At 45.7% G+C, this 25,742-nt stretch overlaps 1 protein-coding gene across 1 annotated transcript; it reads right to left on the reverse strand.

Annotated features, from left to right (window-relative positions):
* Nucleotides 1-14,251: 14,251 nt before the first annotated feature.
* LOC123451918 (nicotinate-nucleotide pyrophosphorylase [carboxylating], chloroplastic) lies at nt 14,252-17,687 on the reverse strand. Its single transcript, XM_045128475.1, has 10 exons — nt 17,367-17,687; nt 16,364-16,497; nt 16,169-16,232; nt 15,977-16,059; nt 15,792-15,875; nt 15,546-15,698; nt 15,170-15,346; nt 14,871-14,938; nt 14,664-14,768; nt 14,252-14,587 (listed from the first exon to the last, which is right to left on the reverse strand). The coding sequence occupies exons 1-9, from the start codon at nt 17,608-17,610 to the stop codon at nt 14,672-14,674; spliced, it is 1,104 nt and encodes a 367-aa protein (XP_044984410.1). The 5' UTR covers nt 17,611-17,687; the 3' UTR covers nt 14,252-14,587; nt 14,664-14,671.
* Nucleotides 17,688-25,742: the final 8,055 nt, after the last annotated feature.

Here is a 25,742-nt window from a genome sequence, read left to right on the forward strand (position 1 = left end):
AAGTGTATTTTATATACATGATGTTGATGTGTACTTTACTAGTACTCCTAGTAGCACGAGGGTATTGGATACCGGTTCGGTTGCTAAGTGATTAGTGACGCGAAATGAAAGCTACGGCATAAACGGAGACTAGCTAAAGGCGAGGTGACGATACGTGTTGGAAGTGTTTCCAAGATTGATATGATCAAACGTCGCACGCTCCCTCTACCATCGGGATTGGTGTTAAACCTAAATAATTGTTATTTGGTGCTTGCGTTAAGCATGAACATGATTGGATCGTGTTTATTGCAATACGATTATTCATTTAAAGAGAATAATGGTTACTCTATTTTCTTGAATAATCACCTTCAATGGTTTATTGAATCTCGATCGTAGTGTTACACATGTTCATGATATTGGTGCCAAAAGATACGAGTTGATGATGATAGTACCACTTACTTGTGGCACTGCCGCTTGAGTCATGTTAGTATAAATTGCATGAAGAGGCTCCATGCTGATGGATCTTTGTACTCACCTGATTTCGAATCACTAGTGACATGCGAATCATACCACATGAGCAAGGCCTTGTTTTCATTGAGATGAAATAAGATAGTAACTTGTTGGAAGTGATACATTTTGATGTATGCAGTCCAATGGGTGCTGAGGCACGCAGTGGATATCATTATGTTCTTACTTCACTGACGATTTGAGTAGATACTGGAGTATTTACTTAATGAATCACAAGTCTAAAATGTTGAAAAGTTCGATTCCGTTTCAGAGTGAAGCTCGTCGTAACAAGAGGATCAACTGTCTACGATATGATCATGGAAATGAATATCTGAGTTACGAGTTTTGGTACACAGTTAAGACAATGTGGAAATTGTTTCGCAGTTCATGCCACCTGGAACATCATAGTGTGATGATGTGTCTGAACGTCATAGCCACGCACTATTTGGTATGGTGCATACTATGATGTCTCTTATCGAATTACCACTATCGTTTATGGGTTATGCATTAGAGACAACCGCACTCACTTTAAATAGGGCACCGCGTATTTCCGTTGAGATGACACAGTATAGACTGAGGTTTAGAGAAATCTAAACTGTCGTTTCTTGAAAGTTTGGGGTTTCGACACTTATGTGAAAAAGTTTCAGTCTGATAAGCTCGAACCCAAAGCGGATAAATGCATCTTCATAGGATATCCAAAACAGTTGGGTACATCTCCTATCTCAGATCCGAAAGCAAAGTGTTTGTTTCTAGAAACGGATCCTTTCTCGAGGAAAGGTTTCTCTCGAAAGAATTGAGTGGGAGGGTGGTAGAACTTGATGAGGTTATTGAACCATCACTTCAACCAGTGTGTAGCAGGACGCAGGAAGTTGTTCATGTGGCGCCTACACCAATTGAAGTGGAAGCTGATGATGATGATCATTGAGCTTCGAATCAAGTTACTACAAACCTCGTAGGTCGACAAGGTCGCGTACTGCTGCAGAGTAGTACGGTAACCCTGTCTTGGAGGTCATGTTGTTGAGCAACAGTGAACCTACGAGTTATGGAGAAAGCGATGGTGGACCCAGATTCCGACAAATGGCTGGAAGCCATGAAATCCGAGAGAGGATCCATGTGTGAAAACAAAAGTGTAGACTTTGGTAGAACTACTTGATGGTCATAGAACTATTGAGTAAAAATGGATCTTTAAAAGAAGACAGGCGATGATGGTGATAAGTCACTATTAAGAAAAGCTCGACTTGTCGCAAAGATGTTTTCGATAAGATCAAACAGTTGACTATGGTGAGACTTTCTCACTCGTAGCGATGCTAAAAGTCTGTTAGAATTATGTTAGTTGTTGATGCATTATTTATGAAATATTGCACGTAGGATGTCAAAACATTGTTTTCTCGACGGTTTCCTTGAGCAAACATTGTATGTGATACAACCAGAAGGTTTTGTCGATCCTAAAGATACTAGCAAGTATGCAAGCTCCAGTGATCCTTCAATGGACTGGTGCAAGCATCTCGGAGTTGGAATATACACTTTGATGAGATGATCAAAGATTTTGGGTTTGTACAAGGTTTATGAGAAACTTGTATTTCCAAAGAAGTGAGTGGGAGCACTATAGAATTTCTGATAGGTATATGTGGTTGACATATTGTGGATCAGAAGTAATGTAGAATTTCTGTAAAGCATACAAGGTTGTTTGAAATAAGTTTTCAAAGGAGTACCTGGATTACGCTACTTGAACATTGAGCATCAAAGATCTATGGAGATAGATCGAAAGCGCTTAATAGAAGTTTCAACAAGATGCATGCCTTGACAAGTTTTTGAAAGAGTTCAAAATAGACCAGCAAAGAAGGAGTTCTTGGTTGCGTTGTGAGGTGTGAATTTGAGTAAGACTCAAAACCCGACCACGGCAGAATAAAGAGAATAGACGAAGGTCGTCTTCTATGCCTTAGCCGTAGAATCTAAAGTATGCCATGCTGTGTACCGCACCTGAAGTGTGCCTTGACTCAAAGTATGTTGAGAGGTACAGAGAGTGATCCATGATTGAATCACTAGCAGCGGTCGAAATTTATCCTTAGTAACTAATGGACTAAGGAATTTTTCTCGATTATGGAGGTGGTTAAAGAGTTTGTCGTAAAGGGTTACGTCAATGCAAGCTTGGACACTAATCCGGATAACTATGAGTAGTGAAACGGATTCGTATAGTAGAGTAGATATTTGGAGCATTTCCGAATAGCACGTAGTAGCAGCATCTATAAGATGACATAAAGATTTGTAAAGAACGCACGAATCTGAAAGTTTCAGAACCCTTGACTAAAACCTCTCTCACGAGCAAGACGTGATCAGACCCCATAACTATATGGGTGTTGGATTCGTTGGAATCACATGGTGATGTGAACTAGATTATTGACTCTAGTGCAAGTGGGAGACTGTTGGAAATATGCCCTAGAGGCAATAATAAATTAGTTATTATTATATTTCTTAGTTCATGATAATCGTTTATTATCCATGCTATAATTGTATTGATTGGAAACACGATACTTGTGTGGATACATAGACAAAACACTGTCCCTAGTAAGCCTCTAGTTGACTAGCTCGTTGATCAAAGATGGTCAAGGTTTCCTGGCCATAGGCAAGTGTTGTCACTTGATAACGGGATCACATCATTAGGAGAATCATGTGATGGACTAGACCCAAACTAATAGACGTAGCATGTTGATCGTGTCATTTTGTTGCTACTGTTTTCTGCGTGTCAAGTATTTGTTCCTATGACCATGAGATCATATAACTCACGGACACCGGAGGAATGCTTTGTGTGTATCAAACGTCGCAACGTAACTGGGTGACTATAAAGATGCTCTACAGGTATCTCCGAAGGTGTTCGTTGAGTTAGTATAGATCGAGACTGGGATTTGTCACTCCGTGTGACGGAGAGGTATCTCGGGGCCCACTCGGTAATACAACATCACACACAAGCCTTGCAAGCAATGTAACTTAATGTAAGTTGCGGGATCTTGTATTACGGAACGAGTAAAGAGACTTGCCGGTAAACGAGATTGAAATAGGTATGCGGATACTAACGATCGAATCTCGGGCAAGTAACATACCGAAGGACAAAGGGAATGACATACGGGATTATATGAATCCTTGGCACTGAGGTTCAAACGATAAGATCTTCGTAGAATATGTAGGATCCAATATGGGCATCCAGGTCCCGCTATTGGATATTGACCGAGGAGTCTCTCGGGTCATGTCTACATAGTTCTCGAACCCGCAGGGTCTGCACACTTAAGGTTCGACGTTGTTTTATGCGTATTTGAGTTATATGGTTGGTTACCGAATGTTGTTCGGAGTCCCGGATGAGATCACGGACGTCACGAGGGTTTCCGGAATGGTCCGGAAACGAAGATTGATATATAGGATGACCTCATTTGGTTACCGGAAGGTTTTCGTGCATTACCGGAAAAGTTTCGGGCTCATCGGTAGTGTACCGGGAGTGCCGGGAGGGGTGCCGGGGACCATCGGGAGGGGTGTCACGCCCCAAGGGGTCTCATGGGCTATGGGAAGAGATAAACCAGCCCCTAGTGGGCTGGAATAAGTTCCCACTAAGGCCCATAAGGTTTGAGAAGGAAAAAACACAAGGTGGAAAGAGTTTCCAAGTGGGAAGGTGGAATCCTACTCCAAGTAGGATTGGAGTAGGACTCCTCCACCTCCAATTTCGGCCAAACCTTTAGGTTTTGAGGCTGCCTCCTCCCCTCCCTCCCACCTATATATACGGAGGTTTTAGGGCTGATTTGAGACGACTTTCTCACGGCTGCCCGACCACATACCTCCATAGTTTTTCCTCTAGATCGTGTTTCTGCGGAGCTCGGGCGGAGCCCTGCTGAGACAAGATCATCACCAACCTCCGGAGCGCCGTCACGCTGCTGGAGAACTCTTCTACCTCTCCGTCTCTCTTGTTGGATCAAGAAGGCCGAGATCATCGTCGAGCTGTACGTGTGCTGAACGCGGAGGTGCCGTCCGTTCGGTACTAGATCGTGGGACTGATCGCGGGATTGTTCGCGGGGCGGATCGAGGGACGTGAGGACGTTCCACTACATCAACCGCGATCTCTAATCGCTTCTGCTGTACGATCTACAAGGGTACGTAGATCACTCATCCCCTCTCGTAGATGGACATCACCATGATAGGTCTTCGTGCGCGTAGGAAATTTTTGTTTCCCTTGCGACGTTCCCCAACAAGGAGGTCTCTACCCACTCATATCATCTTCATCTTCATGGTCAGATAAACAAGCAAACATTGTCACCAAGCCCTCTTCATCAAGGTGGCACAGTCGTTTGGGTCATCCATCTTCAGTCATAGTTAAATATGTTCTTAGTAAAAATAAACTCTCCTATGAGCCTAGTGTTGAGTCAGTTTGTGATCCGTGTCAACAAGCTAAAAGTCATCAATTACCTTATCCTATTTCTCTTAGTGTGTCTACTTCTCCATTACAACTCGTTTTCTCAGATGTATGGGGACCAGCCCCCACTTCCGTTGGAAGATTCTCCTACTATGTAAGTTTCATTGATGACTATAGTAAATTTACTTGGATTTACTTGCTGAAAAAAAGATCTGATGTATTCCAAGTCTTTATCAACTTTCAAAAGCTTGTTGAACGCAAACTTGACTCCAAGATCATTGCTATGCAAACCGACTGGGGTGGTGAGTATGAAAAGTTAAATGCCTTCTTTCAAAAACTCGGCATATCACATCATGTGTCCTGCCCTCATGCTCACCAACAGAATGGCTCTGCTGAGAGGAAACATCGTCACATTGTTGACATGGGACTTGCCCTATTAGCCAATGCATCCATGCCACTTAAATTTTGGGATGAAGCCTTTTTAACTTCCACATATCTCATCAACTTGCTTCCAAGCAAAGTCATCAAATTTGAAACACCTCTGACACGTCTCCTTGGTGTTACACCTAACTACCCCTCTCTTCGTGTCTTTGGGTGTGCATGTTGGCCCAATCTCAGACCATACAACACACGCAAACTCGCCTTCCGCTCTAAACAATGTGCCTTCTTAGGCTATAGCCCTATGCATAAAGGGGTTAAATGCCTTGATATTTCTAATGGTAGTGTCTACATATCTAGGGATGTTGTTTTTGATGAGTCCGTCTTTACTTTTGCATCACTTCATCCCAATGCCGGTCAACTTCTTCGCCAAGAAATCCTTCTCCTTCCTACACATCTTCAGTCTTTTGATCATGGGGGTGATGATTGTACTAACCAATATGATGATATTACTGCTGGTACTGGTCCTACTCTTATGCCTGTGCAGGTTCCTGGTGAAAACGGTGCTCAAAATGATACAAACGATCTTATATTTCATGCGGCAGAAGAAGACGAGCCTGGCACAGATCACGAGGAGGATTCGGCGGCGCGTGGCACACCTGCACGCGCGCCGTCGCTGGAGCGCGCGGGAGAATCCGCCTCGGATCACGCTCCCACCAGTGGCAGTTCCAGCACCCGGGCCAGCCAACCCCGCGGTTCCACGTCATTGGCAGGTGGGGACAGCAGCGGGACAGGATCTCCCTCGCCTCGCGTGCGCACCCAGTCGCGGTCGGGGGGCGGATCCTCTGTGCCGCTCCGCGCCGCTGCTCCCAGTACGCCTGCAGGATCAGCGGACCCATCGATGGCCACAGGATCCCCTGTGCAAACCGCAACAACACAGGCTCCCTCTTCTGGATCAGCTGCGGCGAATGCACCTACAGCCCAATCTGTGGCATCTCCAAAAGTCATGACCAGACTACAAAAAGGTATACGCAATCCAAAAATACGAACGGATGGGACTATACCATATGGCATGATATGTATTTCAGGAGAGCCAACAAGTGTTAGAAGTGCACTTGGTGATCCCAAATGGAAGAAGGCAATGGATGAAGAATACTCTGCGCTTATGAAAAATAAAACCTGGCATCTTGTACCAAATCAGAAAGGTAAAAATATAATTGACTGCAAATGGGTATATAGAGTTAAAAAGAAGGCAGATGGCTCCATTGACAGGTATAAGGCACGTTTGGTTGCAAAAGGTTTCAAACAACGTTATGGTATTGATTATGAGGATACTTTTAGTCCTGTTGTGAAAGCTGCAACTATCAGACTTGTGCTGGCCATTGCTGTGTCCAGAGGATGGAGCCTAAGACAGCTAGATGTACAGAACGCGTTTTTGCATGGTGTTCTGGAAGAGGAAGTGTTCATGAGACAACCACCTGGGTATGAGAGTAAGAAACTCCCACACTTTGTTTGCAAACTTGATAAAGCACTTTATGGTTTGAAACAAGCACCTAGAGCATGGTATTCTAGACTGAGCTTGCAACTGAAATCTCTTGGCTTTATTGCTTCAAAGGCTGACACATCCTTGTTTATTTATAACAAGGCAGGAGTGGTTATTTTCTTGCTTATATATGTTGATGATATTATAGTTGCAAGTTCTTCACAAAATGCCACTAATGCTCTTCTCCATGATCTAAGCTCAGAATTTGCTTTAAAAGATCTAGGTGATTTGCATTTCTTCCTAGGAATTGAAGTCAGAAAAACTCAAGATGGAATTATGTTAAATCAGGAGAGATATATCACTGAACTTCTGTCTCGAATGGGGATGAAAGATTGCAAGCCAGTACCTACACCTTTGTCCTCTTCAGAAAAACTTTCAACATATGAAGGAAATCCACTTCAAGAGGAAGACAGTACAAGGTATAGGAGTGTTGTGGGAGCATTGCAATATTTAACTCGCACACGTCCAGATATCTCATTTGCTGTTAACAAAGTTTGTCAGTATCTACATGCACCTACTTATGCACATTGGGCGGCTGTCAAGAGAATTGTAAGATATGTAAAGCATACTATGGGTATAGGACTACACTTCAAAAGTTCTAACTCAACTCTTGTGAGTGCATTTTTTGATGCTGACTGGGCAGGCTGCAGTGATGACAGAAGATCAACTGGAGGATTTGCCATATTCTTTGGACCAAATCTTATTTCTTGGAGTGCTAGGAAACAAGCCACTGTATCACGTTCAAGCACAGAAGCTGAGTATAAATCCTTGGCAAACGCAACTGCTGAAGTTATTTGGGTTGAGTCACTTCTTGCAGAATTGGGAGTCAAAAATAATCGGATCTCATGCTTATGGTGTGATAACTTGGGTGCAACATACTTGTCTGCAAACCCAGTATTTCATGCTAGGACAAAGCACATAGAAATTGATTTTCACTTTGTATGAGAAAGGGTTGCAGCAAAGAAGCTTGAGATACGGTTTATTCCCTCCAAAGATCAAGTGGCGGATGGTTTCACCAAGGCGCTACCAACACGACTATTTGATGAGTTCAAGAGTAATCTTAATTTAGGTAGTTGAGATTAAGGGAGGGTGTTAGAATATAGAGATATCGTTGTAATCTCAACCTCCTCCTCTATCTCCTCTATCTCCTATTGTATTCAAACTCTTGTATCTATCCCTTACACAACAAGGCAACCTATCAATATAAACCCAATGCGGCTCCCCTCAAAGGAGTAGGAACGCTTCATTATCTAACACAATGTCGATGAGTCAACCTCGTCCTCCTATTTCACTTCCTTCTTTGCCTTCTATAAGATGAATTGTTTGCGGTAAGCGTATGCCTTTTTGGCAGGGACGCGTTCGTATTTATATAGTCAGAGAGATTATATGTTGGCGCAGGTTGTTACTAGCTTGTCTTCTTCTCCAAGTTTACAACAGATAATATCTTCTGCTAACAATCCTATCGCTAGTAACAACCTGTCAAGCTACAACACGAAACCGAGAAACTAAACGTGACACATCACGTGTACAAATCAAGCGTATCGTTTAACATCATCCCTCAATCTTAATATGTCAAGGTTCAGATTGTTCTTGAAGGCTTGAAGTTGTCGAGCTTGCAAAGGTTTGGTGAAACCGTGAGCAACTTGATCTCCTGCTGGAATAAACCATATCTCCAACAGTTTTGTGCAACTCTTTCTCGGATGAAGTGATAGTCAATTTATATATGCTTCGTTCTAGTATAAAACACAGGGTTTGCAGATAGATATGTTGCCCCAAGGTTATCATACCATAACTGTGAAACATTTGATCTTCCAATGCCTAGTTCATCAAGTAACGTTTCTACCCACATTACCTCAGTTGTTGCATTCGCCGGAGACTTATATTCTGCTTCGGTGCTGGACCTAGAGACAATTGCTTGCTTCTTGGAATACCATGATATGAGATTAGAACAAAGAAATATAGCAAAGCTCCTAGTAGACCTCCTATCGTCACGACATCCAGCCCAATCAGCATCAGAAAACGCACTCACGCCTGTTGAGGAAGACTTACACATCATCAGCCCTATTCCAGAAATATACCTTAATATTCTTTTTACAGCTGTCCAATGCACAGAAGGAGGGGCATGTAAAAACTGACACACCTTGTTAACAGAAAAGGATATATCTGATCTGGTCAAGGTTAAATACTGAAGTGCACCCACAACACTTCTGTACTTGGTCCCTTCTTCTGGACTACGTAATTTCCCTTCATGCAATAATATTTTTTCTGTAGTGGACATGGGTCTACTTGAAGGTTTGCAATCTTTCATTCCTACACGTTTGATCACATCGCTGGCATATTTTCCCTGAGTTAACACTATACCATCTTGCATGTGCTTTACCTCAATGCCTAGAAAGTAATTTAATTCTCCAAGATCCTTGAGTGCAAACTCATTTTCCAGACTTCTTAGTAATGCTGAGGTAGCCTCCTGAGATGAACTAGCTACAATTATTTCATCAACATATATTAACATAAATATCGTCACCTTTTCCTCTTTGAAGAAGAATAGTGAGGTATCTCCCTTTGAAGCTCGAAACCCAAGTTGTTGTAGCTTTGCGCTCAACCTTGAGGACCAGGCTCTAGGGGCCTGTTTTAGGCCATAAAAGGCCTTATCCAACTTGCACACATGATGTGGTTTGGACCTATCCTCAAATCGAGGTGGTTGTCTCATATAGACTTCTTCCTCAAGAATGCCATGTAAGAACGCATTCTGAACATCCAACTAGCAAAGATTCTATCCCCTGGACACAGCAATAGAGAGAACAAGTCTGATAGTAGCAGCTTTAACAACTGGACTGAATGTGTTATCATAATCAATATTGTATTGTTGCTTGAAGCCTTTAGCTACTAATCTAGCCTTATATCTATCTATTGTACCATCAGGTTTCCTTTTAATTTTGTATACCCATTTACAATCTATGATGTTCCTCCCTTACTTGAAAGGAACTAGATGCCAAGTTTTATTTTTAATGAGTTCATCATATTCAACATTCATAGCATTTTTCCAACTGTTGTTAGCTAGAGCTTCACTTAGGTTTTGCGGTTTTCTAGTAGCTGCAAAATTTGCAACTTTTAAATTTTTGTCATACCTGACTGTACCATCTTTGTAAATGATAGGTTTTTTAATACCTTTCTGAGAGCGTGTGGTGACACGTAGCGATGCAGGATTGTCTGTCACAGAGGATCCGACCTCGTCCGCTCGTGCGGCTGCAGATCGACCGGTGCTGGCAGTTCCACCGCCGAACTCCCAATCAGACTTGAAGCATGCGCCTATGGGTCCAGGGGCAGCGAAGCCCGCTCGTCATCATTGCTCTGTGGACCAGCCGAGCCGGTCTCATCGTGCCCATTCGGCTCTTGCCACCTGACCGAGCCGTGTGATGACTCCACTGAGCCACCCGACCGGGCGCTAGCATCGCGGGGCGCCTCGTCCGTTGATTGGCCCGTTGGAGAGCGAGAGGACACCGACGTCAGGAGCACTGGCGTGATTTCTGTGTCAGGTCCACCTACCTCCACGGGATCTGCGCCTGCAGGTGGATCTTCTTCGTGTTCTCCACCAGGAACTCCAGGGTTTAACTGCATAAAATCACGGTTTGGAGCTGCGTTTGTTTCACCGCTGCCTCCATTGTTAGTGGGGCTATTACACATATGATCATCAGTACTAATTTCGCCCCCATAATAAGATGGATTAAGAAGCTCCGGATATAACAAACGAATTTCTGCACGTAAACGAGCACCAACATTGGGATGTAGGGTGGAGAAGGGAAAAATGTTTTCGTCAAAGACAACATCTCGAGAGATATATACTCGTCGTGTGGAGATATCAAGACACTTAAATGCCTTGTGGAGATTACTATACCCGAGGAAAGCACATTGCTTGGAGCAAAATTGGAGATTGTGTTCGTTATATGGCCGGAGATTCGGCGAGCAGGCGCAGCCAAAAATTCGAAGACAAGAGTAGTTTGGCTTCTCATGATATAGTTTTTTAACGGGAGTTTCAAAGTTGATTACTTTACTAGGAAGGCGGTTGATCAAATATGTTGCAGCAATGAAAGCATCGTCCCAAAACTTCAGAGGCATAGATGCTTGGGAAAGAAGAGATAAGCCTACTTTGACTATATGTTGATGTTTCCGCTCGGCTCACCCATTCTGCTGATGAGCATGAGGACAGAATACATGATGGGATATGCTGATTTTAGTGAAGAAGGAATTTAACTTTTCGTACTCTCCTCCCCAATCTGTTTGGAGGGCGAGGATTTTTACTATTAAACTGTCTCTCCACAAGATTACGGAAATCATGGAATTTCTAAAAGACTTCAGATTTATGTTTGATAAGGTAGATCCATGTGAATTTTCTGAAATCATCAATGAAACTCACATAAAGTTTTTTTTCTTCCTACTGTTTCAACAGCAGGTCCCCATACATCAGAAAAATAAGTTCTAAGGGAAACTTTGATTCACTTATTGACTTGGGATAAGGTAATTGATGACTTTTGCCTTTCTGACAAGCGTGAGACACACACTCATTATTGGAAGAAATAGCACATGGGAGATTATTGTTACTAATAACTTTCCTAACAATAGCAAAGGAGGGATGGCCTAAACGTCCATGCCAAGATAGTTTTGTAGCACTCAGCACTTGCTTCTTCACGTTGGACCCCATGTGCTTGACTGGATAGAGACCTCTTCTACCCTTGACTTGAAGTAGGACCTTCCTCGTTCCCCGTTCCTTAACAAGAAAAGAGAAGGGATGAATTTCGACAAAAGAATTGTTGTCAATGCCAAGGCGGCTGGCAGAGATTAAACTCTTGTCAGCCTCAGGAACATGAAGGAAATTTTTACATGAAGATCACGATCAGGAGTTGAAATAGCTGAATGACCAATGTGTTCTATAGCCATAACTGAACCGCTTGCAGTGTGGATCTGTTCACCGCCGGTGTATCTGTCCCGTACGGTTAGCTTTTCCACATCATTGGCGATGTGATCGGTGGCACCACTGTCCAGGTACCAGTTGGTTTCCACCCCGTACTGAGGAGCAACCATATTGGCTGACCTCTCTTCTCCACCCTAGTAAGCTTCATCATAGCGCTTCCAGCACTTCCAGACCGGATGGCCTGGCTTGCCATAGATCTCGCACACCACCTTCGACGCAGTAGCAGAGTTGTTGTAGTTGCTCCTGCTGCCGGAGTTATAGTTGTTGTTGGTGGTTTGTCCACCGCGACCACCTTGCTTGACGTAGGGGCGATCGCGATCACTTTGCCTGTCGCGGCCACGATCACCGCGAACACTGCGTCCGCACATAGCGACGTTCGCAGAGGACTAAGAGCCTCCGCTGCGGAGGTTCATCCGCTTCTCAAAGCTAAGGAGCTGCAAGTAGAGCTCCGGTAAAGTGACCGGCTCCACGCGGGAGCACATGGCGGAGACCGCCGGGTCGAAGTCTTCTTCAAGCCCGGCTAGGATGTGAGAAACGACGTCCTCCTCGTCCACCCTTTTTCCTGCCGTGATCAGTTCATTACAGAGGGATCTGATCTTGCTGTCGTAGTCGGTGATGGAGGAGTTGCCCTTCTACAGATTTGCAAGGGCGATCAGGATATTGACAGTCCGTGCACAGGTGTGAGAGGTAAGCATCCCCTCCACCATGTTCCATAGCTCTGCCGAGGTATGGCAGGTGGCAACCTGGATGGCCATCTCACGGGGCAGCGTCATCAGAAGGTATGAAAAGACTTGTTGACCTTGGGCATACCAGGTTTGGAACTCTGGGTACGAAGCTTTTGTTGTGGTTTTCCCATCGACCGAGGAAACGTCGATGATCATGGGGGGTACTGGGTGCTCGGCGTTGAGGTACCTTCCCATCTGGGATCCTCTGATGGCAGATAGCACCGTCGCCCTTCACGGCGTCTGGTTGCCCTTGTTGAGCTTCTCGTTGACGGCGTGAACAAATGGAGAGAAGGGGAAGGAACTTGAGGATGTCGCCATGGATGAACTCGAGAGTGGCTCTGATACCATATAAGATGAATTGTTTGTGGTAAGCGTATGCCTTCTTGGCAGGGATGCGTTCGTGTTTATATAGCCAGAGAGATTACATGTTGGCGCAGGTTGTTACTAGATTGCCTTTTACTGCAAATTTACAACAGATAATAGCTACTCTTAACAATCCTATCGCTAGTAACAACCTGTCAAGGTACAACACGAAACTGAGAAACTAAACGTGACACATCACGTGTAAAAATCAAGCCTATCGTTTAGCACCTTCTTCTGCTTCACTTCCTTCTTTGCCTTGTTCCGCGACACATAACACTAGTACAACGACTACCTGAGAGGTGCGAATTTTCCGCCGCAAACCTTGCCATCGCGACCTCATCCCACCCACGAGCGTCGCATTGGTCAACAATGATTTGTGTCTCGTTCTTCTCAGTGATGGTCATCATCTTGATGTCAGTACCAACGAACTCCGCATCAGCCACGTTGTTGATCTCTAGGAAATTTAAACCCCTCTTCAGTTGGCCGAGCCACCACCAAGCTTTGTCGAAGGCGCAAGCGGCGACATCCAGCTCGTCCCACATCTCGAGCCAGTAGCGCACGCCGCCCCTGCGTGATCTCAAGCAAGTAGCGTCTGTTTTGACGCGACACACACTATAGAAGCCGGTGTAGCTCCTTGGGTGACGGCCGAAACAGGGCAGAGAGAAGCCAGGGGAGAAGGCAAGGATGTTGGGTCCGCGACGGATTCAGTGATGACGACAATGACGACGTGGACGAATAAATAGGCGGGAAAGGTCAAACCTATGGTGGATAAGGCACGGTGGGGGGGGGGGCATGTGGGTAGGGGGCAGTAGGTGAAGTTCCACTTGCACGTGCCAGGTGATGCAAATTTACATCATCTTCGTCTGTTTTTACATCAATTCCTAAAACTGGACCACACAAATTTATATATAGATGAAAAAAAAAACAGTTTTTACATCAAGTGCCCTATTATACATCACCTTGTTTTTTTTGAAATCTATTATACATCACCTTGTTGGAGATGCTCTTAACAAATGAGAAAGTACAAACATGGCCCTGATGTTATTTACTACCAGTATATATTTTTGCGAAAGGGTGATTTTGTGGATGGATTGACGACAACACCGGTTTTAAATATAAGAAGTGAGAGCGCTCCACATTATCAAGTTTGTAGGTGTGAGTGATGGCTTCAGATGAATCAAAGTTGTCATAATCGTGACTCAAGTCTTAGAATCTTACGACTTTACGATCCAAACTAGCCCATCCGATTCTACGATTTTTCTCAAAGAATCTTAGATTCGTATACGATACTGGTAGTTATGATTCTACAATTCACGATCCTACCTTGGATGAATTGATGTATGTTCTTATCAGAACTTTATGAAATGATTAATAAAAATGGCTGCATGCATTAATTGATGCACGAAGTTTAACCTCCTTTTCAAAAAAATAAGAGTAAAGGCAAACAAGCAAGGCAAAACCTTTTGTTTACAACTTCTTGCACGCCATTTAGCAGCAATTTCCACCTACGTAGTCAACGGCTTAAATGTTTGGCAACGACTGAAAGCTCCATTTGCTAGATCCAGCTTCCAAGCTGGGCCATTCAGCCTATTATTGTTGCTGTTCCGTTGTATACTGTAGTAACTGTATTGTTGGTCCGAACTACTCGACCATCCACATATTAGTTAGAAATCACAGCGAGCAAGTTGTCGAATGACGAACCGACCAGGCACGCCAAGCAGAGAGACATCCTGTGAACCGCAAAAGGGTTGGATTATAGAAGTATAGGAGAATGGGAGGCAAGTTATTACACAGGTGGAACTCAACTTGCGGTGTCAGGCGCGATTTGTACGCCTTCCAACTTGAAGAGCCAGCTCGGTGTCTATCTTGAGGGATATGTCGAGCGCCTTCACGGAATGCGTCAACGCTCCACTGCAACGGATCGACAAATTGTTTGAAAAGTACATTCAGAAGAGCGAAAATGAGAATTTTAAGGAGCTGTCAGTTAAGGGAATGATAAAGGTGTGTTCATGCCTTGAAATGTATGTAACTCCAGTCTCTCCGATTTTCTTCACCGTGTCGATCGTCACATTTCCAGATGCCTGCAGTTAAAAAAAGGAAAAGAAAACGCTCAACATCCAGCACAACTAGTGCAATATACAGCCTGAGCGTAACTCATCTGCTACTGCTAGAAGTTTATCAAAATTAGAGCATAGTAGCAGGCGACAACAGGCGATAGCAAAGATATAGTCACGTTGAAAAGATAACCTTTAATAAAAAAAGGGAGAGGGAAACATGAACGGAATTTTGCTTTCGAAACCTGAACTTTATACCTCGGTCTCAAATCTTCCATTTATCAACTGAACTGCATCTTTGAGCATTGATACATCTAGATCCCCATTGGGAAGAGGGACAACCATATTATCCAACATTATACGAGTTAATGAAGTCTTGTTCTCATCAGTATACTTCAATAAATCTCTAACTTCCTCGAGTGTCCTTGTCTCGACCTGATTCATAGAATAAACAAATGTGAAGATATGCCTTGATTTCTCTCTATTTTTATTATAAGATATGGCGTTTTTTACAAAATAAATAGGAAGATAGGTATAGCAAACAGACAGGTGAACTGCTGGATTGTGAATACATGCACGGCAAATCATAGGGAAAACTTATTTTAGATGGTATATGCAACCACAATCATAATACCTCAACAGGAACTGCAAGGTTTTCCTTCACCAAGAACTGATCAACAGATGTCATTGCATTTGTAATACCCCCGGCAACAGAAATATGATTATCTTTTATCATAACCATATCAAATAATCCAAGCCTGTGATTCTTCCCACCACCAATTAGTACCTGCATGTATATCAAGCATGAGCAAAACTGCATCACAATGAAGGGCAAAGGACTAAAAGTGATGAAATGGCCACACAAAAAAGGTATGCTTACTGCCCACTTGTCAACCAGACGTAAACCTGGAGCAGTTTTTCTTGTTTCCAATATGCATGCTGGACGAGCAGCATCAGCCATGGCCTGAATGGAAATAGGAGCAAAGAAATTCTCATATGAGCAAGATAGAAGCAAATTATGATAGAGAGGGGTACCATATGCTACAAAACAATAGCACCTATCACCTTTGTCATTGTAGCGATTCCACTCATTCTTTGCATGAAATTTAGCACAACCCTCTCAGCAACAATAATACTCTGGGCACACCCTTAATTAAAGAATGCAAATGGGGGAGAGAATATTAAGACTTGAAAAGGAGTTAACACAACATCACACTGTTAAGTGCTGCCGAATATGGTATTTTCAAGGCTTTTTACCATATACTTTGCCAAACTGCAATCCCTTATGGACATAATTTCCATCAGTCTCAAACCATTGAACCTGGAAAATGTCCAAGAAGGAACAACAGGTACAGACCCATAGTCAATATCACATATGATACCTCAATCTGAATAACCATATCTGCCAGAAGACCAGAACAGAAAACGGGGAATCCGACGCGATAGACATACCTTCAACGATGGATCAACTTGGTTAAATATCATCTCAGCTAGGCTTATGCCTGCGATGACACCATCCTCCTTAGCGATAAAAGTGGCTTCAGCCTTTACATCGGTTGGTATGGTAGCCAAACACGACACATCCCCTGAAAGGTGTTGACAGACAGTTAGAACATTATCACAGTGAAAGATGACACATGTATGACAATTCAAAAGCGGGACAAAGTTTCAGTATCAAAAGAGAACAAAACCCAACCTGCATAGCAACTTGCGAAAGAAATGACACAACTGGAGCTTATCTAGTTATCTCCTTTTCTTTAGCTAATAGGTCACTGTTTGAGCGAGAGAGAATGGTCACAAGTAGGTTGATTACCAGGAAAGCACATGACACGACTGGCTGAAAATACAGACTCGGGATGAAAGCGAATAAACGAAATGTCTGGTACTGATTGCTGGAGAGTGAACATCACATATAGTAATATAAGTGGGTATGAGTTGATCTGATCCATTCAATTTCTTCATTCTTCCATCATAAGTGACCTTTTCCCATGTACTCCAACAACAAGCCAACAGCAACGAGCTCAGCTAGCTAGACACCTGACATCTGAATCCTGTCTGCAGCAGCAAATTGGACAACTAAAATGTTGTGTCTCCTATCGCAATCAACCAGACTTAGGGTGGGAGAGTCAGCAGCAGCACTATTTTAATTTTCCACACACTCTTAAGGGTCGATCGTAGCACAATTTCAACTGCTACTCAATAAGAGTCAGCACCTGGAACTACATGGCGAGCTTAAGCCGGACTGATGCCTGCGAGTGCAACTGTGATCGATCGCGTACAGAAACACTGACGAGCAATTCGAAGCCAAAGAGCGAGGTGCAGTACAGCTGAAGCAGCGACGAAACAAAAATAATTGGCTAGTCGCGCTGTGCGGGCGGCGCGAGGGACTGGAACTCGGGACAGACTAGCACGGTAGTTGTGCAGACTGCGGAGAGGAGTGGCGCAGGCACGTTACCTCGGTGGCCGGCGTCCTCGGAGAGGGCGAGGGCGATGACGGCGCTAAGGTCGTAGGTGGGGTGCGCCGGCGGCGGCACGGGCGACGGCGCCGGCCGCGGCTCGGCCGACATGGAGGCCGAGGGGGCGGCGCGGGGGCGAGCGGGCAGGCGCAGGCGGGCGGGGAGGCGCAGGTTGCCGGAGCGCGCCGAGGAGGAGGAGGAGGGGAGGTGCTGGCGGATGGGCGCGGCGGCGGTGGGAGTCATCCGCGGTCTGCCCGGCGGGGGTTGGGGCGCGTGCCAGCGGCGGAAAGGAGCCGCCTTTTTCTGTGTGTCCGCGGCGCGCGATGGCGATGCGGTGCGGCTTTGCGTTGAACCACACCAGACACACCGGACCGGTGGTGCAGTCCACCCGACCCGGCTCGCGCCTCGGCGGCCTCACGCTCTTTGCTCCTTCGCTTGGCCGAAGGGCAGTCGTGGTCATACTAACGGGCCGGCCCGACCTGCCACAGCACGACCTGCCGAGACATGTTTATTAAATGGGTCGTATCATACCGGCCCACGTGTTCGGGGTCCAGGTCCAAGCACGGCAGGGGGCTATATGAGCCGGCCCGTCGGTACGCCAGGCCTGCTGGCTGTTAGGAATTTAGTATTTTAGGCTGTTATTTGGATCGATTTTGGCATATGTCTGACTATTTTTTGGGTTGATTTTAACATGCTGGGTTGTTTTTTGGTTAATTTGATCTATTGGGCCTTTTCATCTTATATATATATAAAAATAAAAATAAAAAATAAAAACGGTAAATGGACCGTGCCGTCTTGGTCCGCGTGCCCAACCTCCAGCCCCAGGCACGACCTTAGGCGTGCTTCATGTCGGGCCCGAGCACGATTAGAACGTGCCGGGCCAGGCCCGTGTTGTGCCGGGCCCGTGTCGTGCGAGGCACGTGGGCTGTCGGACTGGCCCAGTTACACGACCCGTTTAGCCAGATCTGGTCGTGGTGAGGACTTGGCTGGGTGTTTTTCTTTCGCCACTCAGCGCATCTCCAATTATACTTACAACAAGATCCAAACCGACAACGTTTTTTGTCTTTTTTATCCGTTTGGGTTGGCCGCTCACTCGGCGTCCGTCCAGTTCAAGATTTGGATGGCAGTGTGTCCAACGTCCGCGATCTATTTTATGTTCGCGCATACATTTAAAAAGTCTCGCGGCCGTAGATCAAACCATCAACCATGTTGTCGTCCAAAGTTCATGCTAGCACCATGCGAGCGAGCGACATACAATGCGAGCTTTAGAAAACACCACATAGTTTATACTAACGCACTTGCCAGCGGCCGACACGCATGACAACACAAAAAAGGGGCGGGAGTTCGACCACGCCATCGCGGTCGTGGTCATGCAAGCACACTTGGCGGCATACAAAAAGGATGGCGCTCGTCGCTGTGTATGCCTTCGTTCGTTTGCTCTTTTGCTTGGGGTGCATCCCGGCGGCTTGGTGTTGGGTCACGTTGCATAAATTGAAAAAATTTCTACGCCATATTCAGATCTTCCTATGGAGAGACCAGCAACGAGAGAGGGGTGAGTGCATCTTCATACCTTTGAAGATCGCTAAGCGGAAGCGTTGCTAGAACGCGGTTGATGGAGTCGTACTCGCGACGATTCAGATCGCGGTGTGATTCCGATCTAGTGCCGAACCACGGCACCTCCGCGTTCAACACACGTGCAGCCCGGTGACATCTCCCGCACCTTGATCCAGCAAGGACGAGGGAGAGGTTGGGAAAGATCTTCGGCAGCACGACGGCGTGGTGTCGATGGAGAGACAAGGTCTTCCGGCAGGGCTTCGCCAAGCACCGTGGGAGAGGAGGAAGAAGAGAGATAGGGCTGCGCCGAGAGAGATGGAAAAACCGTATCTCCAAAGGCCAAAAACCCCACTATATAGGGGGAAGGGAGGGGTGGCGCCCCCTTTAGGGTTTCCCCCTTGAGGCCTCGTTTGGTTAAGGGGGATTGGGGAGGTTTTGAGAGGAAAATCCCCGGGAGGGCCAGAAACCCCACAGATCCTCGGGCGCCCATTTGGTAGGAGGGGTTTGCTTAGCCCAATCCCCTCCGTTCCCTTCAATCCCTTCCTATCCATGTGTTTCAAAACCCTCCTCGGGGGACTAGTGGAAGCAAAGCCCCGGGGATTTGAGAGGATTGGGTGGAACAAAGGGATTCACCCAATCCCCTCAAATCCCTCCCTCTCAAAACCTCCCCAATCCCCCTTAACCAAACGAGGCCTGAGGGGGGCGGCAGCCCTAGATGGGATAGGGGGTGGCGGGCAGGGAGGAGAGGGGGTGACGCACCCCTAGGTGGGCCTTAGGCCCACCAGCGCCTAGGGTTTCCCCTCCCTCCCTCTCTAGTGCGCCTGGGCTGAGTGTGGGGGGCGCACCAGCCCACCTAGGGGCTGGTTCCCTCCCGCACTTGGCCCATGTAGCCTTCCGGGGCTTGTGGCCCCTCCCGGTGGTCCCGACACTTTGCCGGTGGTGCCCGAAACATTTTCGGTGTCCAAACCCATCCATCCTATATATCAATCTTTACATCCGGACCATTCCGGAGCTCCTCGTGACGTCCGGGATCTCATCCGGGACTCCGAACATCCTTCGGTAACCTCGTATAACAATTCACTATAACCCTAGCATCATCGAACCTTAAGTGTGTAGACCCTACGGGTTCGAGAATCATGCAGACATGACCGAGACACTCTCCGGCCAATAACCATCAGCGGGATCTAGATACCCATGGTGGATCCCACATGTTCCACGATGATCTCATCGGATGAACCACGATGTCAAGGATTCAATCAATCCCGTATACAATTCCCTTTGTCTGTCGGTATAGAACTTGTCCGATATTCGATCGTCGGTATACCTATACCTTGTTCAATCTCGTTACCGGTAAGTCTCTTTACTCGTTCCGTAGCACATCACCTCGTGACTAAGTCCTTAGTCACACTGAGCTCATTATGATGATGTTCTACCGAGTGGGCCCAGAGATACCTCTCCGTCACACGGAGTGACAAATCCCGATCTCGATTCATGCCAACCCAACAGACACTTTTGGAGATACCCGTAGTGCACCTTTATAGTCACCCAGTTACGTTGTGACGTTTGATACAAAGAAAGCACTCCTACGATACCTGGGAGTTGCACAATCTCACGGTCGAAGGAAAAGACACTTGACATTAGAAAAGCTTTAGCATACGAACAATACGATCTAGTGCTATGCTTAGGATCGGGTCTTGTCCATCACATCATTCTCCCAATGATGTGATCCCGTTATCAATGACATATAATGTCCATGATTAGGAAACCATGATCATCTATTGATTAACGAGCTAGCCAACTAGAGGCTTGCTAGGGACACATTGTGATCTATTTATTCACACATGTATTACTGTTTCCTGTTAATACAATTATAGCATGAACAATAGACGATTATCATGAACAAGGAAATATGATAATAACCATTTTATCATTGCCTCTAGGGCATATTTCCAACAGTCTCCCACTTGCACTGGAGTCAATAATCTAGTTACATTGTGATGTATCGAACACCCATAGCATTGTGGTGTTGATCATGTTTTGCTCGAGGAAGAGGTTTAGTCAACGGGTCTGCAATATTCAGATCCGTGTGCACTTTACAAATATCTATTATCCACTCTCGACATGGTCCTGGATGGAGTTGTAGCGGAGTTTGATGTGCTTGGTCTTCCGGTGAAACCTGGGCTCCTTGGCTATGGCAATGGCCCCAGTGTTATCACAAAAGAGTGTCATCGGACCCGACGTGCTTGGGACCACTCCAAGGTCGGTGATGAGCTCCTTCATCCAAATCCCTTCATGAGCCGCTTCTGAAGCAGCTATGTACTCCGCTTCACATGTAGATGCTGCCACGACTTCTTGCTTGCTGCTGCACCAGCTCATTGCCCCGCCATTCAAAACATACGCGTAACCGGTCTGTGACTTAGAGTCATCCGGATCTGTGTCAAAGCTAGCATCGACGTAACCCTTTACGACGAGCTCTTCGTCACCTCCATAAAGGAGAATCATCTCCTTAGTCCTCTTCAGGTACTTAAGGATATTCTTGACCGCTGTCCAGTGTTCCATACCGAGATCACTTTGGTACCTCCCTACCAAACTTATGGCAAGGTTTATATCAGGTCTGGTACATAGCATGGCATACATTAGAGAGCCTATGGCTGAAGCATAGGGGACACTACTCATCTTCCCTCTATCTGCTGCCATGGTCGGTGACTGAGTCTTACTTAATCTCATACCTTGCAAAACTGGCAAGAACCCCTTCTTTGAGTTATCTATATTAAACTTCTTCAATATCTTGTCAAGGTATGTACTTTGCGAAAGACCTATGATGCGTCTCGATCTATCTCTATAGATCTTGATGCCTAATATGTATGCAACTTCTCCAAGGTCCTTCATTGAAAAAATCTTGTTCAAATAGGCCTTTATGCTCTCCAACAACTCTATATTATTCCCCATCAATAATATGTCATCCACATATAGTATGAAGAAAGCTACAGAGCTCGCAGTCACTTTCTTGTACAGACAAGCTTCTCCATAAACCTGTATGAACCCAAACGCTTTAATCACCTCATTAAAGAGAATGTTCCAACTCCGAGATGCTTGCACCAGCCCATAGATGGAGCGCTGGAGCTTGCATACCTTGTTAGCACTCTTAGGGTCGACAAAACCTTCTGGTTGCATCATATACAACTCTTCCTTAAGATACCCGTTAAGCAACGCTGTTTTGACGTCCATTTGCCAAATTTCATAATCATGAAAAGCGGCAATTGCTAACATGATTCGAACTGACTTCAGCTTCCCTACGGGAGAGAAAGTCTCATCGTAGTAAACTCCTTGAATTTGTCGAAAACCCTTTGCGACAAGTCGAGCTTTGCAAACGGTCACATTACCGTTTGCGTTAGTCTTCTTCTTGAAGATCCATTTATTTTCTATGGCTCGCTGATCATCAGGCAAGTCCACCAAAGCCCATACTTTGTTCTGATACATGGATCCTATCTCGGATTTCATAGCCTCAAGCCATTTGTTGGAATCCGGCCCGCCATTGCTTCTTCATAGTTCGAAGGTTCACCGTTGTCTAACAACATGATTTCCATCACAGGGTTGCCGAACCACACCGGTGCAGAGCGTACCCTTGTAGACCTTCGCGGTTCAGTAGCAACTTGATCCGAAGCTTCATGATCATCATCATTAACTTCCTCTTCAGTTGGCGTAGGCTCCACATGAACAATTTCGCGTGCTGCGCTACTTTCCGGTTCGAGAGGGGGGGTGATTACATCATCAAGTTCTACTTTCCTCTCACTTACTTCTTTCGAGAGAAACTCTTTCTCTAGTAAGGATCCGTTCTTGACAACAAAGGTTTTACCTTCGGATCTAAGATAGAAGGTATACCCAATATTTTCCTTAGGGTATTTGTCACGCCCAAGATGCGACCCTATCCTCAATTTGGCACGAGGCCTCGTCAGGGATAGAAGCGCATCTCGTCGTGTCGCAAGAATGGATATCGTTACAAGTACATGTACTGAAAAGAAGAGATATGTAATACTATTGGCTTACACTCGCCACAAGCTTCATCACAGTCACATCAGCACAATACATAAACATCATGAAGAAGAGCAGGGTCCGACTACGGACGAAAACAAACAAGAAAAGAAGAACGACGTCCATCCTTGCTATCCCAGGCTGCCGGTCTGGAACCCATCCTAGATCGATGAAGAAGAAGAAGAAGAAGCAACTCCAAAGGAACAATCAATGCGCTCGCGTCAAATAATCTTTACCTGTACCTGCATCTGGTGTTGTAGTAATCTGTGAGCCACAGGGGACTCAGCAATCTCATTTCCAAAGGTATCAAGACTATCAAAGCTTAATGGGTGAGGCATGGTTAAGTGGTGAGGTTGCAACAGCGGCTAAGCATATATATATATGGTGGCTAACTTACGAGTACAAGGAATAAGAGGGGGAAGATGTACGCATAACGGACGTGAACTACTGATGATCGAATGAATGATCCTGAACACCTACCTACGTCAGACATAACCCCACCGTGTCCTCGATCGGAGAAATAACTCACGAAAGAGACATTCATGGTTACGCACACAGTTGGCATAGTTTAATTAATTAACTTCAAGTTATCTAGAACCAGTGTTAAACAAAGTTTCCACATTGCCACATAACCGCGGGCACGACTTTCCGAAAAGATTTAACCCTGCAGGGGTGCTCCAACTAGTCCATCACAAATTACCACAAGCCGCATAGAAATCCTCAATCACGAAGCTCGCGATCTCGTCGGATTCCCTAGTGGAAAACCTCAACTCTGAGATTACCCAAAGCATCACCGGAATCCCGATGCACAAGATATCTCGTCAAAGGTAAAACTAATCCAGCAAGGCCACCCGGTGTGTCGACGAACCTGATAAGAGCCACGTATCTCGTTCTCAGGACACACCGTCTATGCAAAGTGGACGGGAAACAAACCTCGAGTTGCCCCGTGGTGGCACCGCCGACTGCTAGGTGGGTGGACCAACACTCATGAGGAGCACTGGCCCGGGGGTTGATTAAATATCCTCGGGTTAATTACTCCCAATGCAGTTCATTAGTTATTAGGCAAATGTAGTACCAAAGTTGGGCCTTGCCATACCATCTTTAATCTAAAACGAATTATCAAGGGGGTCCCCATAACAACCCCGATCGTGTTAGGAGCGCTCGTTTATGGGACATAACACCGGTAGCCGAAAACTAAGGGGGGCAAAGGTGGAACAAAACACCAGGCTAGAAAGGCCGAGCCTTCCACCTTTTACCAAGTATATAGGTCCATTAAATTAAATAGAATTTAAATATGGTGATATGACAAGGAACCCATGTTATCACATGGAAGCATCTGCACCTGCAACTAGCAACACTAACAACATGGTTAAGCAAGCGGTAACATAGCTAATCAGTGGATTGCTAGGTCGAACAGGTTGAAGGTAATCATGGCATGGTTGAGAGGCTGATATTTAACCAGTGGTAGGCAACGAGACATAAACAATAGAAGCGATAAACTAGCATGGAAATGATAGTAATGGTATCTGGGGAAATGGTCATCTTGCCTGAGATCCCGCTTGGAAGAAGAATGACTCTGTGAAGCAGACGAACCAACGTAGTCGAACGGTTCCTCACTTTCCGAAGCGGTCGGAACTCTATCGGAACGAAACAAACCGGAAATGAACATCAACACAAATATTCACCACGGCAAATGCAAAACATGATGCACACCCTACTATGATGCATGATCAGATCAAAAATGCAAGGGATGGCATGGCAATTCACCTCACACAAACACTACACATTAAGTGAAGCTCGATCTGCAACGAGTTGCATATCGACGAAACTCCACATTTAATTATTTAGTTCACTCCCGTTAATTTACATGACAATATTAAATTGTAGTTAACATGGCAAGGGTGAAGCGACGGTCCTACATGGCATCCTAGACGGTTAACACGCGGAGCATAGAACGGAGCTACGGCACAAGAACTTGCAACACAATATGTATATGCCATGAATGCGTCATGCATGCGAGTTCATAACACGGACAAGAAGGGAAAGAAACAGGTGTCGCCACGGCGAGCGAAAACGAACCAAGGCGTCAAAACGGAAACGATGCCACGGCAACGTTCCTATCCCGATAACTCATCGAGATAACATGCCAACGAATAGGAAGCGCGTGCGGGTACGCTAAATAAAGAATGGGGTGATCCCGGTTACCGGGTTCCCATTTGTCGAGGCACAACAAAAGAGGGACAACGTGCAACGGGCAACATACGGTGCATACATACATTCAACTCATACAACACATGCATTCATTACACGACACGTCTCATCGGTATACCTTCGACGCGTGCGGATCGGAGCCGTTCGGTTCGGTGAAGGGGAACAACGGTCGTCGTGGACGTCGTGGAAGTCGTGGTACCGGTCTCGTCGACGTAGTCGTTCGCTCGGCGTCGTGGCTCTCGGGTCTTCGGCGTCGGTAGTCGAACTCGTTTCGGCGGTCGTCGAGGATGACGTGGTACTCGTCAACTCGTCGATGACCCTCGGTGGCGGGGAGAGTACTTGCGAACTTCGGCGACGGAAACCAGCGACACCACAGCAACACCAGCGGCAGCAACTATCATCGGCACACTACGGCAAGCAGGCAAGCACCTACCTCAGACTATGCTAGCAACAACAGCTATCAACACCAACAGTAGCCAGCTATGCAATAGCACTAGCATCAAAGCACCTAAGCAGCACAAGCAGCAAGTACAGCGATAGCTAGCTCGGCAGCAGCAACAGCAAGCATCAGCAGCATA

The sequence above is a fragment of the Hordeum vulgare genome, chromosome 5H, assembly GCF_904849725.1.
Source record: "Hordeum vulgare subsp. vulgare chromosome 5H, MorexV3_pseudomolecules_assembly, whole genome shotgun sequence".
NCBI lineage: Eukaryota > Viridiplantae > Streptophyta > Magnoliopsida > Poales > Poaceae > Hordeum > Hordeum vulgare.